At 46.8% G+C, this 19,079-nt stretch overlaps 1 protein-coding gene across 1 annotated transcript; it reads left to right on the top strand.

Annotated features, from left to right (window-relative positions):
- The first annotated feature begins 4,183 nt into the window (after positions 1 to 4,183).
- On the top strand, positions 4,184 to 14,990 carry LOC142997509 (uncharacterized). The gene is made up of 3 exons (XM_076148280.1): positions 4,184 to 4,602; positions 11,453 to 11,753; positions 12,837 to 14,990. Exons 2-3 carry the CDS (start codon positions 11,480 to 11,482, stop codon positions 13,271 to 13,273), a joined length of 711 nt encoding a protein of 236 aa, XP_076004395.1. The 5' UTR covers positions 4,184 to 4,602; positions 11,453 to 11,479; the 3' UTR covers positions 13,274 to 14,990.
- Positions 14,991 to 19,079: the final 4,089 nt, after the last annotated feature.

The raw sequence follows: 19,079 nt of genomic DNA, 5'->3' as shown, positions 1-19,079 counted from the left end.
CAATCATTTGAAATGATGTCTGCCAATTTTACAGAACTCTGGTAAAATGCCATTTTAAATGTGTCTGTGTGTTTTGTACAGGTATTGAAAATGCTTTAAAGCGTTAAATGGAATTGTAATTGTCTCTGATGTGTGTGAGTGGAGAAACATGGCAGGAGGCCAGACGACGAAAAGAAGAATCATGACTGAATCGAGCAGGTAGGAACCATCGTCACTGACGGTGTTCCTGACGGGACCTGAACCAGGTGCACGTTATCTAGAGACACGCCCCAAACGTTTGAAGAGTGTATGGCGGCACTTACGTGTCATTGAGTTTTCTACCGGTCGGTGTTTTGCAGCAACCAGGACTACAACCCCCCCAAAAGAAAATGGCGATTCACCTGTCGCACACCGGGGATCTGCTACTTTGTTCATCACCTCAAACTGCAAAGGAGGAAATGCGAATAAGGAAGAGCCGGGGATGAAGACGCACGATGAGCGCGTGAGGGACTCGGTGGACCTGCAGCAGGGCCACTGTGGACCTGCAGTGGACCTTATGTCCTCACGGGCTGTCAAAATCGGGACCCAGAGTTACACTTATTATTATTATTTTTAAATGATATTTGTAGCTTCTCTTGGCGGATAAGATATCGGGCGTACAAAAAAATCACTGTTTTGGCACCGATTTTTTTAATCTTTATTTTTTTGAAAATTTGAACAAAATGTGTTATTTCCCCTAAACTACCACCAGTTGATACTGGTTCCATGTGGAGGTTGGATTTGGAATCAGGCTTTCCAGCTGTTTCCTTGACCAGGATATGGGTTGATCAAAAATTCTCCTGTTCCTGGTTACACTCTGCTTAATCAGAGCAGTTTTCTCCCGCGTGTGTGTGTGTGTGTGTGTGTGTAGTTCACAGATTGGAGCCCTCTCAGCAGCAGCAGCCCACACAGAATCACTGGCAGCTGTTGTCACGTAACTGCAGATGTTTGGCTGTTGTTCATCTATTCGCTATACTGTATGTATAAGACTTACAACATGTTGACGGGCCGCTTGAAATAGAAGAACGTAAAACAAATGTATGTTATCATAAAACAGATTGTTTTGTTTAATGCTTTCAATAAGTGTGGCCACAGTGAGATGTGAGTGGTGGGAAAAGCCCGAGCACGGCGAAGGATCTGAGGCTGATCGGTGGAGTGATCACTGTACAGGTTCAGAATGAGTTCAGATATTGAGTCGGGCTTTAATAAGCTAGGGATATTAACACACCCCTCTGATTTGATTGTGCATTGAGCTGTTCAATCATGGAGAAGCTTTTCCAAGTAATTACATCACATATTGTATATTGCAGTGACTTGTGCTGTGTAAGGTCAATAATAATTCCCACTGTACAAACACTCTGTTAGTGATGACGAATAGTTTGATACATATTAACAACAGTGACTTTGTTTCTGTAAATGCCAGCAGTGGATTAATTATTTGAATAAAGTCGGCAAATACTGCAGCAGCTCTGGGTTCAAAAAGTGGAAGTACTCATAGTGTAGAAGGTGCATTTACATTAGGTGCTGTAGGTGGTGATGTCATGCTTCGGCAGTTTATACTGTGAAGTTGGTTGGTATGAAATGAATTTCTTTTATAATATAATAGTCGTAATTGTTGTCATTATCCTGTGAAATCATCCGAGGAGACAGGGTCGGTCAGGGTTGGGATGAGGAAGAATGAATTATAATAAATTAAATCCTAATGTTTATGAATATGTATTGTATTTGAAAGTAATGGTGTCCAGTCTGCTGCACGTCTGTGTGTGTGCTGAGAGTGTGTATCCTGTGTGATGTAGGTGTGACTCCCTGACAGAAGGGGGCAGCATGTGGCTGTGTTTACCACTGTCAACTCGGCCTACCTGTGATATTGCAGTGACACAGGAAGTAAACAAACTGGCTTACAAATTACTACACAAGAGTAGGTGTTTATGTGACGAGGTAACCATATCTCAAAGTCCAGACGTGTCCTGTGGAAACCCGAGTGGCCCCCACACCCCAGGGGCCTCGGCTCGTCTGGTCGCAACTGCAAATTGCACTGTATATTTGTTCTTGGGCCAGGATGGATTTGCCTGGATTACTACTTCTCTGTGAAAGCTGTGTTTTCGCTCAACATCTTACAATGCGTTCTGAAAAAACACACAATGCCCCGCTGCGTCCTTTCAAAATGCCTGTTTAGATTTGGGGTTCTCTAAAAAGTACTTTTCCACTCGGTGAGATGACATTTGGCTGAAGGTTACTCGTCCAATCATCGAACCACATCTTGTGCAAGACGTGCGTAGTAGCAGCGCTTGTGTCTTATTTCCAGCCTTTCTAATGACACCTCGGCTGGAATGGTGTGTTTATAGTGTTACTGATTGAGGGCTTCCTTAAAATCTTGCCCAAACCTAAACAAAATGTGTTTCTTCACTCATCCACACCCAGTGGAAAAGATTCAATCATATGCGTATGCAATTCTATCATATCCACATCGAAAACACGCTCTTGTTGTTTTCCTTTCCTGTATACATCGATCACTCTGATACAATCTTGTCTGCTGAGTGAAAGTTTGCGTTGTGTGCAGCCTCGCCGGCTCACTGTTATTGTCCATGACTCGATTTAGCAATTAACAGCTGTTGGGCTTTTATTGTAATGGAGGTCGTTCGTGAAAACCTTACACATCTGCGAGCAATATGTACAGAACCAACGTCTCTGCCCGGTGTCAGGAAACGCTGTCGAAGGCTAGAAAAGCCCGATATGTGCCGCTAACTGGCCGTCATTATGTTTTGATGTAATAACTCCTGGTTTATAATCGAGGGTGTCTATGTGTTTGATGTGAGATGAAGTTAGCTTTGTGAAATCAAACGTTTTCTCTCTGATTTTAGCACCTGCAGCGTTCTCAGCTTGAAGCTCAGGTCTGTTCTTCAGGCTCCAGTAGAGAAGGTTGTTGCGTATCAAACTGGGTAAAGACCTGTGCATCAAAACATGTTGTGTTTTGTGTCATTAACAGTCTATAGCTTATTAACCCTCCTATAAAGTCAGCACTCCACCACATTCCACCTCATTAGCGAAAAGAAAAGACTGATTTCTGTGTATACGTTTGGCAGTGGCGTGTAAGAATGACTCATGGGGCTAGAATGAGAAATTTGCGAGCAGATAATTTGATCTCTGTTGTGACTCCGACTTCATTGCTTTTAAGATCTCCGCTGCGTTTCAACACCGCTCCTCGTTTTTGTTGTACCTGCGCTTCAAACCAACACCTGCCTGTCGTGTATCTCCAACCTCTCCTTGGCAACGTCGCCTCTCGGCTCTCTGCAGACAGCTCGGCCTCGCTGTTTACACACGACTGACCCCACACACACCTGACGCATTTCCTCTGTGGACGGGGTATTTATTTAGATTGCAGTCTGCAGTGCCTGATACCTTCCCAAAGCACAACCATCTGCTCCTCGTTTGCCGCTCCAGGCTCCACTGGGGCTAAAATACTGGGTTTGTATTGGAGGAGAGGCGATACGTGATATTCTTCACAACCACAACACCCCAGGTTTCATCCCTGTCCAAGTCTAGATTGAATTATCTTGATAAACCTCCGCTCTGATGTATCGCATTACCCGCAGGTCGAGTGGCATTTTAACCCCGTTTAGAAACAGTCCCCTCGCCCAAAAAGGTTTGAAGGATCGACCCAAACCCTCCGTCCTCTTAAGACGGCAGAGCCCCCTGAGCAGCAGAAGGTAAACGTAAGCCCTCGCTCAGGCCAAAGCATCCTTTAGTGCTCCTGGAGCTCGAGCCAGGAAGATTATCATGTCAGGAGTAATCCGACTCGGCCCACAAGCACAACTATGGAGGAGGAGGAGCAACAGTTGTAGCTGGTGGGGGTGAGAAGAGGGGTGAGAGGAGGCAGGCAGAGGCACCAGAGAAGCTCCCTGCTCCACTTACCGTAACCGTGCTCTAAACCATCTCCTCAAGAGCCAGAGTGCACCTCTCTACCCCCGGAGCTGAGGAGAAGACCTGCTGCTGGCAACGGAGAAGAGGGTAAGAAGATGAACCGGGATTCTGAGTTCTTTCTGTCTGTGTCTGTGTGTGTGTGAGGATTAGAGGAGTTGTGAAGTTGTGGCATGTGTGAGATCTGTTATTGCAACTACTTTCTTTTTTTTTATTTGCTGTGTATCTCTGTCTCAGGTTGAGGTGTCGGCATCTGTTCAGGTTTACGCGGTGGAGAAGGAGCATCAGAGGGGCTTTGTGAAGGGAACCAGATGCAAAGTCGGGGAGCTTTTCTAAACACCAAAACTCTTCTCTTTTTCAATGGATCGAGCTGAGTGCCATGAAGCTCCTGGTCTCCTCCAGAGGAATGTGGATTTAGACTTTTGCATCCTGAAGGAGTTGCGTGGAAATCCGACTATGATAAAAGGATAAGAGATCCTGGACTTCAAGTCAGGACACCTCCCTTGTCGGAGGCTCACAGGCACAGGGAGTTCTGATGGTGTTTCAGGGCAACAAGCAGGAATCCTCCCCTCGTTCCTCAGCCCGTGATCATGGACAGCACTTGCCGGTGGAGGTCAGCTGAAGACGACGCCACGCAGCTAAGTCTGGATTAGCCGGCCCCGAACGGTAAGGACGCCTGCATCTCCTTTTGTTGGTTTAAGCCGTCAGCTTAGGGGGGGAAGGCGTTTAGGTGCCACTGACAGCGACGCGTCTCCCAAAGCGAACGAGTGGCAGAAAACACACGCTGGATTATCTGTATCAACAAGCAGCTTCTTGGGTGGAAGCGCGTGTCAGCGGCGCACCCGGGGGCCCTGTCACGGAATGTTTGGAGTGAAGTTACTGCTGGTTATGCCACCACGCTGGAGGGATGGAACAAGAAGAGAATTCATTATTAGAAATGATCTTGAATCCATTATGTGGAGGTTTGTTTTGTCAGGGGGGAGTGGAGGCAATAACATTAATCATCAAAGTCCTGTCACTCCTCCAACATGCTGGTTGGCCCCTAATTATCTCGGGTAATCACTTTCCAGATAGTCTGCGTCATTCCTCTCACACAATATGGAACTGAATTTGGGAATCTTGGCAAAATCCGATACGATTTTTTCCCCCTTTTGCATAATTGTAACATTTCCTTTCTTGGATTTGCCGAATTCCTGCTTTGAGGTTTTTGAATCTTTAATGATTCCCCACTGTAGGCATTTATGCCGAGGAGATGATCCCCTCCTCGCTAATCCCATATCATACCGAGAGATTATACCAGTGGAACCCCGAGAGTCACGGTAGAGGTCAAGCCAAAGGTCAACCGAGCTGTTCAACTTGCATAATCTGCCAACCTGTCAAAGTTGGTCTCCTCAGCGGCGACCCGACAGAGACTAAAGACGCTTGGTGGTGGTTTGAAGAAAGGCTCGGGCAAATATTTACGAGTGATGACATCATATTTGAGATGTTAATACTTGCTTGAGCTTGCTTGCCCAGCTTTTATTTGTAAAGCGGTATTCAGCATGTGCCAGATAACCATCAACCTTTTACAAACGCCAAAACAAACATGTTTAACATCGGTTTAAAGAAGATGCTGCTGTGTGCGGGGGAGGATCTGACACCGAGCGCTCCGCCCCCCCCCCCCCCCCCCCCCCCCCCCCCCCCCCCCCCTGGAAAACCCGTCGATGGCAGTGTCGCGCGGGAAGGACGGGGTGAGCGGAAGGTGAAGTGAAGTCCAGTCCCCCCGACTCCCTCTCCTCGCCTCATGAGGCTCATCTCTTCGCCTCTTCAAATGGATGTCGAGACCCGGCTGCAGTCTTAATTACAGCCCAATGCTGGACAAATTGGGCGGCGAGTCAAGCGCGCGTCTCTCCCTCACACCTCATTAAAGCAGGTTAACCCTGACACCGTGTCGTTCGGCCCTCTGGAGGCTTCGCTACAAGCTGCTGGCTCGCCGGATTAATCTGTATAAATCTGCGCCGGGGTGATTCCAAAATAAAAGATTACAAGAGACAGCGAAGGATTTACAGGGACGGGGTTAGGGTTTTAATATCACGTGTTTTGATTCTTCTGGCATCACACGCAGATGTTTGTGTTTGTTTTTCTCCGTAATGAAGTTCAGCTTTGGCACTGACAGGAAGCAGCCTCGCTTTAATGACCCTTTGGTGACGGAACGCCAGCCAACTGAAGTGGTTGCCCAGTAAAATAACAGTCAGTCTAGCCTAAGCCTTTTTGCTGCTGCATTAGAACCAAAGGCTGGATTTAGCCTCGCCAATCCTGGCCCGGAACATCCACTTTATTTTACAACCTTTTGGCCCGCGGCGCTGCCAAAACAACAGATCTGACTCAGACTGTCGGCTTTTCCTTTACATTATTACGCCCAAATACAGAGCAGGTATAGAGAGCTGGTGGTTCTACGGCGTCGGGGTGCCTGCGTAAGAAAGCGTCTGATGGATTAACACACACACGACTACACACACACACACACACACACACAGGCACATACAGCAAGACCCGGGCTCCTTCACCAGCACTGCAGCCAGGTGTTTTAACCCACGTGACTACAGATAAAGCCGGCAGGCATTAGTGCTAATCCCGCCCTGATCTTTGGAATATGTCCCTATTACCTCCCCAAGCGCTCTCTGGCTGTCCCCAGGCCTCCTGATGCTCACTTAAGAGGGGGGGAAAGACGAGAGCAGGCCTCTCCCAGACTTCCTGAAGCGCCTCGTTCCCTCGCGACCAGGAAGTTCCACACAGTAGGTGCTCTGCTTTTTCCCGCTGTTTGTTATGCTCCGCTGTTGCCTTTTGACTGCAGGTATTTGCGGGGTGTGTTCACGGTAGCGCAGAGACAGCTGGGTCACATGGGTGGAGCTCAGCTGAAGCAAACAGCGTCGCAGCGCGAAGGCAAAGGCCTCAGGTATCGCAGCGAAAACACGAAACTGTCTGGTTAGAGCTGTCAGACGCTGCTAGATATGAAGAAGCGCCCAGCGTTATGTAAGATAGATTATCTGGTGTTGTGTGATGGGGCTGCTGGGAACGTGTGTGTGTGTGTGTGTGTGTGTGTGTGTGTGTGTGTGTGTGTGTGTGTGTGTGTGTGTGTGTGTGTGTGTGTGTGTGTGTGTGTGTGTGTGTGTGTGTGTGTGTGTGTGTGTGTGTGTGTGTGTGTGTGTGTGTGTGTGTGTGTGCGCGCCCTGGAAGTGAAGTGGGTGTCTGGACGGCAGCGGAAGGTTGGACTTTGTCTCAGTTTCTACGGAGGCCTGGGTCATTTGATTTGCCAAAGTGAAACCGCGCTAAGTGCTTTATATGTGTGTGTTTACAGTGTGAGTGAGTCAGAGAGAGAGGGAGGGAGAGAGAGAGAGAGAGAGACGGAGGCTCTGTCCAGGAAATGTATAGGGGGGAAACGGCGCCTGACTTAGTGGAACATTTAAAGTTGGGCATCTGCTTTTTTCCAGCACAAAGCCGCCGTTCATTCACACATTTCTATGATCTCCTCTCACTACCATCATGTCACTCTGGTCACCGTCAGAGCGAGCCGACAAGAAGGCCGCCGCTGTCTGACGGCTTCATTCAGACGCGTTAACCACAGACGCCCCTTATCTCCACTTCCACAGATCTCCGGTTCATCTTCCAACGGGCGCTGGCATTCCGTGGAGCGTCAGCGGGGGGGGGCGGGGGCGTACACACACACCAGCGCCATGCCACTGTAATTACATTACTCCCAGCTTAGTGGCACCGAGCCCGCTGACCTAATTATTGCGTGAAAACATGAGTTTTATTGTGTCATTTGAATAAGGCGATCTTTGACTCGGCCGGGGCTCGGGCGGGATGCGTGCGTCTGAGAACACTTCATGTCTGAGGAATGGCTTTGACAGACTTCTTGGCCCAACAGCTGTGTATGTTCATGGTCCCCCCCCCCTTACATGTGATGAGGACGTCCCTGTTTCTACGCTCTTGGTGGCTGTTCAGGTGAAAAGCAGCTGCAACCGTCCTGTCGTCAGCTATTAACGTCCAGGCTGGAAGAGACATTCACATCTTTGACTCCGGTGAAAGCGGCAGCAGAGTGTTTTCAAAGCAGTCGAGTTCAGTTAAAGGAAGGAGTGGAAGGAATGAGGAGAGAAGGAAGAGAGAAGAAGAAGAAGAAGAAGAAGAGCCTCACCTTTCACCTCTGCGTGTTCTACAAACACACACACCTTGAGTTCCACTCTCCATGGAAACAAAACGTCTTGATTTTTCACGTCTTGACAGCAAATTCTCCATTTTCCAGCTTTTCAAAAGGCGAACGTGTCCATACATCGGCGTGTCTTGTTTGCGATGCTGGGCGAGGGGGGGGGTCTTTCGTCTTTGTCAGTTCATCTTTGGCCGCTTTCATGTCTTTGTTTGAGGATGGATTTTCCTGCTGCTGCACCGTCCTGCGGGGGCTCCTCAGGCTCCTCGGGGTCCTCGGCGTCCTCGGCCCGGCCCGCTCGCATGCCTGCGCGCTCGCCGGAAAAACAGCAGCACTTGTTCTCTGGGGGAAGTGCGGCGGCGCTCCTTCATGTCATGCCTGTGGCTCTTCCTAACTAAACAATAGTGCCCCTCTCTCCCTATCGGCATCTGTGTATTTATATCTATGACTGCAGGGGCCAGAAACAGATTATTATCAAACGATTAATCGCTTCAGAAGATCAGAACAAGCTGCAGAACGGCGCTTTTTGGCACTTTTTATGGGCAGCGATTGGCCGCAGATGGGGGTAATGCCTTCCTGAGTGGCGCAATTATGACAATCAAAGTGTCTTCAGGGACGTGAGATCAGCGTCTGACGGCTCGCTCTTCATCCAAAGCCGGAGACTAAACCATCAGAGGACTCGTCTGTCTTTACGGGCTAATTGTTTAACGTAGATGAGCCGCTGACAGTGATGTATGGAAGCGCGGCAACTCAGGGATTGAGTAACTCTCCCCGTCTGACCTATTAATAGCCAAACAAAACAATGAACTCATCACATCATCATCATCACACGTCCATAACAAACTGGTTCTCCTTTCAATTTAGTAATTCATCCCGTTTGCAGGCCGAGATCCTTTCCTTCGGGTGACACTTGGTGTGGAACCAACCAAAACAAAGCTCCTCTCTCCGGCGTGCGGCCCATCGATCACGCCGGACCGGGACAGACCACATAACATTGTGCCGCAGCCGCGCTTTGATTCGCTTCGGACGGCGCGTCAAATGGGTTTGTTAGCTGAAATGTTTGACGTGCTAATGAATGCCGTTCCACCCGCTCATTGTGCCGAGGCTGTTTACCTCACGGAAACCCATATGGAATTATGAGCGATGAGTCAAGCTTTGACTGATACGACTGGTTCTACCTGTTTACACTCTGTTTATCCCACTGCAACTCATGCATGCGGCTTTATTCTAAGAATTTTCCATCTATAGTTCCCCCGAAACTCTGAGACCCGGTGCACTTCTGTGTAGATTTCCATGCATTTCTTGTGTTTTGCCACAGGTAAGTTCCATTCTAAAGCCAAATCTTTCCTCTTATCTTTTTTTTCTGTGTGTTTCCATGTGTTTGAGTTGAACTTGCAAACTTTCTGTCCCGTTTTAAGAGCGATTCATTTTGGTTTTTCGGCGAAGTCATCAACAGGCGCCAAGTTTCCGTCCGCTTTTGGTGCTAACGACGTTTCCATGCGATTGGCTTTTTGGCGCAAAAACGAAGTGAGTGAAAGCCGCGTTTGAAACGTTTCCATCCAGAATAATGTGTGTATCTCAAACCTTTACCTTCCCTGATGAGCCTGCGTTCTATTGCTAAAGGTCATGACCCAAACACACACACACACTCACACACACACACACACACACTCACACTCGGCTTTGAATGTGAACTTCCAGCTGTGAGGTTTTGGTTCACCACAGGCCTGATTCATTTCATTTAAGAGATTAAACTTTATTTCATTTTCCCGCCAAAAAGGGTGTGTGTGTGTGTGTGTGTGTGTGTGTGTGTGTGTGTCCATTTCTACACCCTCTGAAGCATGGACATAGAATGTATCCGCTCAAGTTAAACGGGGGAACATGTTGTGAACCTGATGCACTGAAACATATTTCAGTTGGTGTGGAAACCTAAAGTGAGTGTCAGGGGGTTCCCAAACTGTGAGGCCTGTGATGTGAAGCGTCCCCTGGTGGCGGAGAACCAAATAAAGCTGGAAGTTTCTGCCAGTAATCAAAACAATAACAATCTACAAAAAGTTAGTTTTGCAGGTTCTGAAAGTTTGACTGATTGGATTTATGACATTTTCTTCTTCCTCTTATTGAAACATTAGAATTAAATCCGCTTTGCTTTTGCTCACACTTCCCCTGCTCCTCCCTTGTGCACGCACGTCGCGCTCCACTTCTACTCTACGTGGGTGTGCGCCGCTATTTCACGCTTAATTTCACCTCAGCACACACGGACACGAGGTGTTTCTTGCCCGCCACCACGCCGGAGACGCTTCCCTTCACTCTGAGGCTGGAGCTCCACGTATAGAGACAAAGATACGTTACACACTCTCTCTCCTCCTACACAACAAAACCCCACGCACAGCGGCATGTATAGGCACCGTACAGGATCCAGTCTGGATAAACACTTTGTCAGGGCCCCGGGTCTGGATTTGCTGTTAGTCGCTGCCTGGGTAACGTTTCCTGGTCTGGGGAAATGTTTTGCTTTGCTCGTGACATGATGTGAAAAAATCCAAAGCTTGTAAAACGTCTCGGAATACCTCAAGGTCGGCGATGAAGAGGAAATACTGCGAAGATTCCCTCTGATAAGAGTTTAGTTCGGAGACGGGAGGGAGGGGCGCCAAGATGAAGGGACGTACAAACACACACGTTCACAGGCGCCAGGGTGAATAGATCACCTAGGTGTGGCCGTAAAGGAACATTTCCCCCATTAAAGGTACCGAGCAAGACGGCGACACAGCACATCTGCTCTGCCAGGAACGGAGAGAAGAAGAAAAAAAGCTGATTTATCAAATTATTCAGCAAGATTTCAGAGATTCCTAAGGCCAGATCTCATTCGGCGGGCTTTTCTGCAGCTCGATCCTTTTTCTTCACACAGCATTGATGAGCCGCCTTCGCCTTTAAAAACACATATATACACACACACACACACACACACACGTACAATACATACATTCTCGGGTGTCAGTGAGCGATGTCAAGTCTGCAGCTCGCGAACGCACTCGGAGTGAAAGCGAGCTGACAGATGCGTGCGTTGGTGCGGAATTAGAGAAAGTAAACTGACGGTAATATGAAAGCCCTGCGAGGGAAAGCACGGTTGAGACGGAGGTCGCAGGAGCCGAGGGCACGCAGAAGATAACAATTACGCCATTGTTCTGCCTGAACTCCAACACGACAAGTGGAAATCCTCGAGCAGGAAGATGAGTTGCATTATTTTTGGCGTGACGCTGTTGGAACATGCCTAACGTGTCTCTCTCTCTCTGTCTCCCTCTCTCCCTCTCTCTCTGTCTGTCTCTCTTCTCTCAGCAGAGTTTCAATGCTCCTCCACGTTCTAAGATGAAGTTATGGAAAGGTGCTACTTTTGCCTTCATGCTCTGTGGTGCAGCCCTGTCCATCCTCCTCGTTAAAAACATGGCCACCGTGGGACAGTTCAGGCCCAGGACCAAATACCACCACGTGTCCCTGTCCTCGCTGAGACCTTCGTCGTCCTCCTCGTCCTCGTCAGGAACGCCCTCATCGCTGCAATCGTCGTCCTCCTCGTCCCGGGCGATGGGTGGCTCTCACCGGAGGAGCCGCTCGGCAGACAGCATGAACTCCCTCCTCTCAGAGTGTAAGACCAATGTTGTCGGCGGATGTGTGAAGGGAATGGGCTTCCCGGGCTCTCATGGGGGAGGGGAGGGCTTCCAGTGCTTGGATGTGTTGTTTTATAGAGGCGGTTTAAATGTCTCCCAGTAATCTGCAGACATTTAACACCTCATAGTTCAACGATTCCCTCCACAGGTGGGAGGATAGAGCTACTAAAAGCATCATGCCAGGTTGCTTTACAGAGGGAAGGAGGCTCACACGGGCTCGCATTTGTCATTTATATTAGTCCAACACGCAGCAAGAGAGCCCTGTTTTTATCTGCCATCTGACATCCATTATCTCCAGCATCATGGGCCGGCTTGCCAACGCTGCTGCTGTCCGTCCAGCCGTTTGTTTACACGTCTGAGTCTTTGTCTAATTACGCAGAAAATGATTCATGGCCCAAATTCGTGGCAGAAAGTGTCAGCGGAGGGTCCTGCGTTGGTTTGTGAGGGTAAACAAGCGGTAAACACGAAGCAGGGATGAGGAAGAATCAAAGGTTACGTAGCTCAGGGAGGGAGAATGGAGTTAATTTGGCTTTTGGAGGGAAAACGTCAGCGTGTCTCCAGTGGGGGATTTATAAGATCAAGAGAGAGAAAGAAAGAAAGAAGAACATTTCCACAGTTTAAACATAGAAATACATTTAGGTATAGACCCTAAAAGGAACTACCAGTAGTTCTCGACCCCTCAGTACTGCATTGGAACTACAAATGTACCTGAATACCGACGCCGTATATGGTCGTGAACGACTCTAAACAGACCATAATATGATCCCAATTTTAATGGTCATCCATTTTAAACAGACACTTGAACGGTTGGAATGAGGATAATTACAAATGTAAACGTTTCGTACTTAAGTTGCAGTACGTCTGTCACATCAGAGCGTTCTGCGGAGAAACTCCTGGGCAGTGTCGTGGTTACGGCAAACAGTGTGAGAGAGATAAAGCTATTCTGGGATGGTTGTGTCCGCTGGTGAACCGCCTCGTTCCTGCGTTTTCAGATTGCAGCAGCAGATTTAAATCCTATTTAAAAGTGAGCCATCATCTCATTCATCTCCCCTCTCTCTCAGTTTCCATGATGTTCCAGAGCTTCACGGAGGGCGAGCTGCAGCACGTGGTGGAGACCTTGCTGGACAGGAAGAGACAGAAGAGCCGGGGCTTGGATCAGAGCCAGGCGCGCAGGACTAAAAGAGCCCGCAGGCCCAAACTCTGCTCCATAAGGGAGCTGGAGGTGACGGTGAGCGAACTGGGCCTGGGCTACGAGAGCGACGAGACGGTGCTATTCCGCTACTGCAGCGGCAAGTGCGCCAGCCATCGGCGCAACTACGACATGACCATGGAGCACATGAGGAAGACGGGTTTCAGGAAGAAGGGACGCAAGGACAAGGCCAACGGCGGCCCCTGCTGCCGGCCCACCGATTACGAGAAGGACATTTCCTTTCTGGACAACAAGAGCCGCTATCACACAATACAGGAGGTGTCTGCAAAGCATTGTGGGTGCGTATGACCCAGCAGGAAAACATTTAAACCTCATCGCACCTCATCCTCTCCTTCGGCGGATCCTTTTAAAAAGACAAAACGGAATATAAACTATGGAATATAAACTCAAGCAGGGAAAGATGGAATAACTTTGCGTCGGCGAAGAGTAAAATGTAAGACAGGAAGTGACTGTTCGCACCCAAACCTCTTTTCTATCTGTGTAGTAACACTGTGCATTGTGGTGTAACAACAACGTAGCGACATGTTGTTTGTGATATTACAGTTGTGTAGTCGTGGTGTTTTCTGACACAGGTGGAATCGATTATTGCTGTTACCTTCCCCTTATCTGCACGGGCATTAACTGGGCTAAAGGTCACCAGGAGATCAAATCCACCAGGTCCCAAAACCGACGGTGTAGTTTATACATCATAACAACGCTTAGAAAAAACGAGCGTTCAAAAATTTAACGGAGGCGTTCACAAAAAGGCGGCACTCATAACAACATGTCGCCATCAGTCAGCGCCAACGAGCGCAGTCGACGGCGTGTTGAGTTTCTGGCTTGGTTTTGCTTTCTTGTTACTGAAGTGATTGCAGTGTTATTACACAGGTAAGAGAACAAAGTGTTATTGACGAGAAATTGAAGACGGAAGAATCCTTTTCTATAGCTCCAGGTTTGATACCCACCTCTAATTATTGTGTTTTGTATATTAATGTTTTGTAGATGGTGAACAGCGAGGCCCTGCTTCAGGCGGAACACGTAGTAGCTGCACTCTCTCTCCCTATCGCTCTCACTCTCTTCTCTCTCTCTTGCGCACTCTTACTCTCTCTCGCTCTCTCGTTCGCTTGCTTTTTCTCTCTTGCTCTTTCTCTACCTCTCTCTTGCGCTCTCACTCTCTTCTCTCTCTCTCGTTCTCTCTTTCTCTTCTCCCTCTCTCTTCTCTCTCTCTGTCTCTGTCTCTCTTCTCTCTCTCTCTCCAAAAACAAGTATTTTTCTACTTTTCCCTAATGATCCAGTGTTATTACCCATAATCCTCTGGAAGTATTTTCCCCAACGAATTTGCCAAAACACACTCGACTCCAAACGCGTGATTAATTCACACACACAACACACACACACATACACACACCGATTTATAAACCGACTCGTGTTCCAGGTGATGAAAGCTCTTTAACATTATCGTCTCTGGGTGTAATTTGTGAGGTTTGCGCTGAGTTTCAATGCAGCGTTTAAAAGTGTGAAAGAGAAGAATAGTCTGAGTAGTAACGTGTGGCGTGTTTAGTTTTGAGTAGAGTTGGGATTTGAACTCATCATCAAACTCACTGCGACCCCACAGTGTAGCCTTCTTCTTCTTCTTCTTCTTCTTCTTCTTCTTCTTCTGGCCCATCAAATGCCTCCTTGTTGTATTGCCTAGTAGCCTTTAGAGCAAAAAAAGAAGCTGCTGAAATGAATTATTAAGCTTATTTTTCAAAGAACTTTCACCATCCTTTATCTTTATTTGGTTTGAACCCTTTGCAACTGTTTGCCTGAAGTACAATAAATGATGTTGTATTTTTTTGTTTTATTTTCCTGAGGAGGTGCAGTGCAGGGTGTGGATGCGGTGCATCTTTATTGTGGTTTATGTGTATTTATTTGGGAAGTAAATTATGGTTTTATGCATATTTATTTAGATTACCACACAGAAACGGGACAGCTTATTATCATTAAGCAACTGTGCCAAAAATGTTTTATCTAACATTATATATTGACTGCTGAATAAACATTAACTATTTCAGAGGAATGAGTGTTTATGATTTCTGACATTGTGAAAGGTCAAATATCCCCGCAATAGAAGCGAGCGCATACCTCCACCAAGGCCGTCACCTGTAAAATATTAAGAAAAAACAAAAAATTAGAAGAAGGAAAAAAAATCCCAAAAAATATTTTTGAAAAATGAAAAAAAAAAATATAGAAAATGAAAAAAAATGTAAAATAAAATGTTAAATGAATCTTAAAAAAATTCAAAAAGAGGAAAATCGAAATAGGCACTAATGGGTGTGGCCTTCGTGGATGGAAAGTTTGATTCTATGATGCACGTTTCAGAAGCACGTTTGCTAAAACACCATAAGGCTGACCAGTACCAAATTTCCATGGGTTCATCCCTGGATCAGGCCCAATTAGATCACAAAGTTTAATTTAAATCTGTCTAACTTTTTGAGATTTCTTAAAGACATAAAGACAGGCAAACGTCGATCAGATTACAATTAATAAAACATGCAGGATAGAGCACCTGTGTCACGCCTGCACCCAAACGAGCCCTGAGGCGTCACCCGGTGATGCTCAGTCGCCCTGTAATGTGAACTTCCCCCTCAATCATGTAATAGCTGAACACAAAGATCATCTATTATCCATGAGCTCAGGCAGCTCTGTTTGCCTCACGTGGCGAAGACGGAAAGTGGAGAGGAACCGGGTTGGGTTTGTTTTTTATTCTACGATGATTCCACTCCATTCTTTTATTTCATGAGATTATCCGGTCAAGGGAAAACAATTTGATAATCTGATCAAGAAGCATCTGTGTTGCTTTTTGCAGCCTTTCTTTCCAAAATCGCTGGGCTTGTTTTGTCTTTGAAACGAATGAAATATGTTGACATAAAGCAGAACAAGGCAGATGATACAAATGAGACTCGTCATCCATTTTGGATGGCGTTCTCCTAAATTACACTGTAAACAGTAAATGAGGCCTTGGAAGCAGCACAGCCGCGGTTTTTGTTTATGGGCTTGGCAGGAATTTGGAGACTTTCAAAGCAGAAATCTGTAAATGTGTTTTGGGAGATGAACTCAACAAATACAGAACCTTTAAGTCATTTCTAAGGTTTCAGTGGGTTGCATGACGACAAGCAGGCTTAAATCTAATTATCTGTATTGGACTTCACACCACATTGTGTTTTATTGTGTAATTCAAGTTTCAAGAAATCTTCCTTCCACCTCCCGTTCATGTTTGATTTCATAATAGAAATTTTAATCAGATTTCAGAATCAGGCACCAACTGCTCCCCTCTAATATGATAGTCCGGAAAGAGTTAAAAATGGACACTGGGGGTGATTCAAATGATTTTACAGTGTTAACAGTGTGGAGGGGACGGTGTTGTTGTATATAAGGAAGGACGAGCGCAGGGAAGTAAATGTTTGAGGAATGAACATAAACAGACGTGTTTTCAGTCTGACCTCCGTGCAGGTTTGAGTTTACCCAAAGGGTTTTACGAGGATCCATGAGGTCAAGGACTGAAAATGCTCTCAACCCCCCAGAGGATCATTAAGTCCGTCTCAAAACAAGATTGCGTAAGACGGGGTGGTACTATTGATAGTTGGTTGACATCAGGCCGGGTCACCAAAGGGCAAAGGTTTCTGCATTTGACGTTCAAAAATTATAGAAAAGGAGAAGAGAGAGGAGTCCAGCTGACAGTGCCGCTCAAAAACTATTCAGGGCCCGAGGTGAGACTCAACTTTCCCGTCCAGCAGGGGGCAGTCAAAACTCTGCAGCCTGTGCCAAATACCGCAAATAGAATACGAGCCAATGAATAATTATAAGCTATACTTTAACAGAGAGGGTGGCAGGTTGAGTGAAAGTGGAGGAACAACAAACTGCAAAACACTGAAAAAAAAAATCACATTCTGATGATGTAATTGTGAGCCACATTTTTAGTTTTATTCAAGTTGAAACATGAATGTGGACAAAGTTGGGAGTTTGCAAGGATTCCGTGTGCGATACCAACAGTATATACAGACATACAGTAGTGTTTGGGAACTAAACTCCCCCATGTTGGCTTTGATGCGATGTAATTTAAGTCGAATATTTGTTTTGAGGCTTGCCTGCCCAGCGAGATCTCAGCTCTGACATGTAAATCAATGTGATTTACAATACGCTGTACACTGCAGGTCTGGAGCTGTTCAGCGAGAACAATGATTGTACTGGCATGCTGCAGTATGGACTATACAGACTTACTGTAGCATGTAAACCTGATGGGTGTGAGGTTTAGGCCCACCCATGCTAAAAACTCAACACAATTATGTTATCCAGAATGTAAACTTTTTTCATGTGGTGAAGCTGGAGCGATGTCATGCAGCTTCTTCTTCTTCTTCTTCTTCTTTCCTGAGCTCTTGCGTGCATGAAGACTCCATGCATTCCCTAGGAGAAGCCAGATGATGTTGCGCAACTTCCTGCACATCAATCTATCTCAATGATGGAACAACACCTCTTGAAGGTTTGGAGTAAAGTGTAACTGCAGGCATTTGGAGTTAGTCAGCCTGAGTTATTATAGTTTGGGCCGGTCACTTTGCTTTGGCTCAGCGGCTGATGTCAGCGTCCTGGGCAGCGATTGTATTTGTGTCAGTGAAAAGAAAAAACAAAAAAAAAGTCAGATTTCCCTTTGGGGTTTGGTGTGGCCAAGTGGAGCACATGTTTCAATTTCACTGTGACTTACTGTATTTACTACAGCTGCAGGGGGAACATGACTTCAGCAGTTTGTATTTTGAGAAATGTCATATTTTAGGCCAACTACAGAAGTGCATGACTCCTCTACTTCAAAGGCGGAGGAATCCAGCGTCTGAAGGCTTCCCCCAATAATCACCGTCACTTCAGTCACAGAAGGGGAGTCGCGGAAAAATCTGGCCAGCATTTCCTGCGTGCAGTTTGTTTGCATAAATTATTTCTCTGTATACATACTCCTGATATTTTTTCATACCCTGAAATGTGTTTGAAAATGTTTACACCAGCGCAGTGGACATGGAACCAATGTGGGACCACTTTTCTTCTGATATAAACAGATTTTCCCACTATTCTCCGCTGCAGCCTGACAAGTACGGCCTTCAACCGCACGTCTGCAGAGGACCGGAGAGATGCTGGAGGAGCCGGGGGAATGAAAAGACATGACACGGTTAATGAAAAGAGGGGAGGAAATCAAACTGCGTGATCGGACCCTTTAATCACAAAGCACAATAAATCTACATCCTCAAACCTCAGCTGCAAATGTCATTTACTTTTTTTTTCCTCAGAAATAATGGTTGGAGCTATTTGCTTTTCCTGACAATCATTCCCTACATTAAGGTTGACGATGGCAGGTTGGACCTTGGACGTGCCTGAATTTCATTACTTGAGGTGGAACCTTAGCAAAACATCTCTTTCTACAAACTTGAACTTGCATTGCAGGAGGACCCATTGGTGTAAGTTTGGGGCAAATTTAACTTTTGGTCAGATACGAGATAATGTCGGTCTAACCATGGACCAAAAGAAGTTGTCACGAGTGGAGGTGAAAATTTTAATCTTTTATGGTTTTACAGTAATTTCATGAAATTGCAATTATGAAGGAAGTAGGAATTGAGGAAATGAATCAGGAAATGCACTTCTCGTTTAACTAACTTTCTATTCAATTGTAGAACCTGTCGTGGCCACATGCTTGCAGATTGAATGACGAGCTGCCTGCTGACATGCCTGTTGATAAAATCACATTTCAGATCACTTGTAATGATGATCCGTGTTCGGAAGCGTTTCAGAAAGTCCTCCGTATCCGCATCAGCCCCGTTTGGAGGACACTGGCGTGGGTGGACGAGACATCTGTTGCTGGTAACGGCGCTGACAAGATCTACAATAAACACGCCAAGGTTTCACAGCCCCCCTCCCATGTGCAGCTGCAGCGTGTTGGCCACTTCACACGTGTCCAGTGGGAGACAACGGGGACGGAGGATGGAGGATGGAGCGGCGACTCTGGAGGACCCGGACGGGCGGGAACAACTGCAGCGGGCAGGTGTTTCTCCTCCTGCCGAGCCCCGAACCCCGAAACCCCCCCAAGATCAATCAGCGC

This window comes from Genypterus blacodes, unplaced genomic scaffold (genome assembly GCF_046128005.1).
Source record: "Genypterus blacodes isolate CSIRO-AG114 ecotype Tasmania unplaced genomic scaffold, CSIRO-AGI_Gbla_v1 ptg000005l_1, whole genome shotgun sequence".
Lineage (NCBI taxonomy): Eukaryota > Metazoa > Chordata > Actinopteri > Ophidiiformes > Ophidiidae > Genypterus > Genypterus blacodes.
The sequence above is the reverse complement of the archived record's forward strand: the minus strand, read 5'-3'. Positions and strand labels throughout refer to the sequence as shown.

Coding starts and splice junctions, on each gene's coding strand:
- LOC142997509 (XM_076148280.1), top strand. CDS start 11,480: ATGAAGTTATGGAAAGGTGCTACTTTTGCCTTCATGCTCTGTGGTGCA. Junction 11,754..12,836: donor GAACTCCCTCCTCTCAGAGT/GTAAGACCAATG, acceptor CCTCTCTCTCAG/TTTCCATGATGTTCCAGAGC.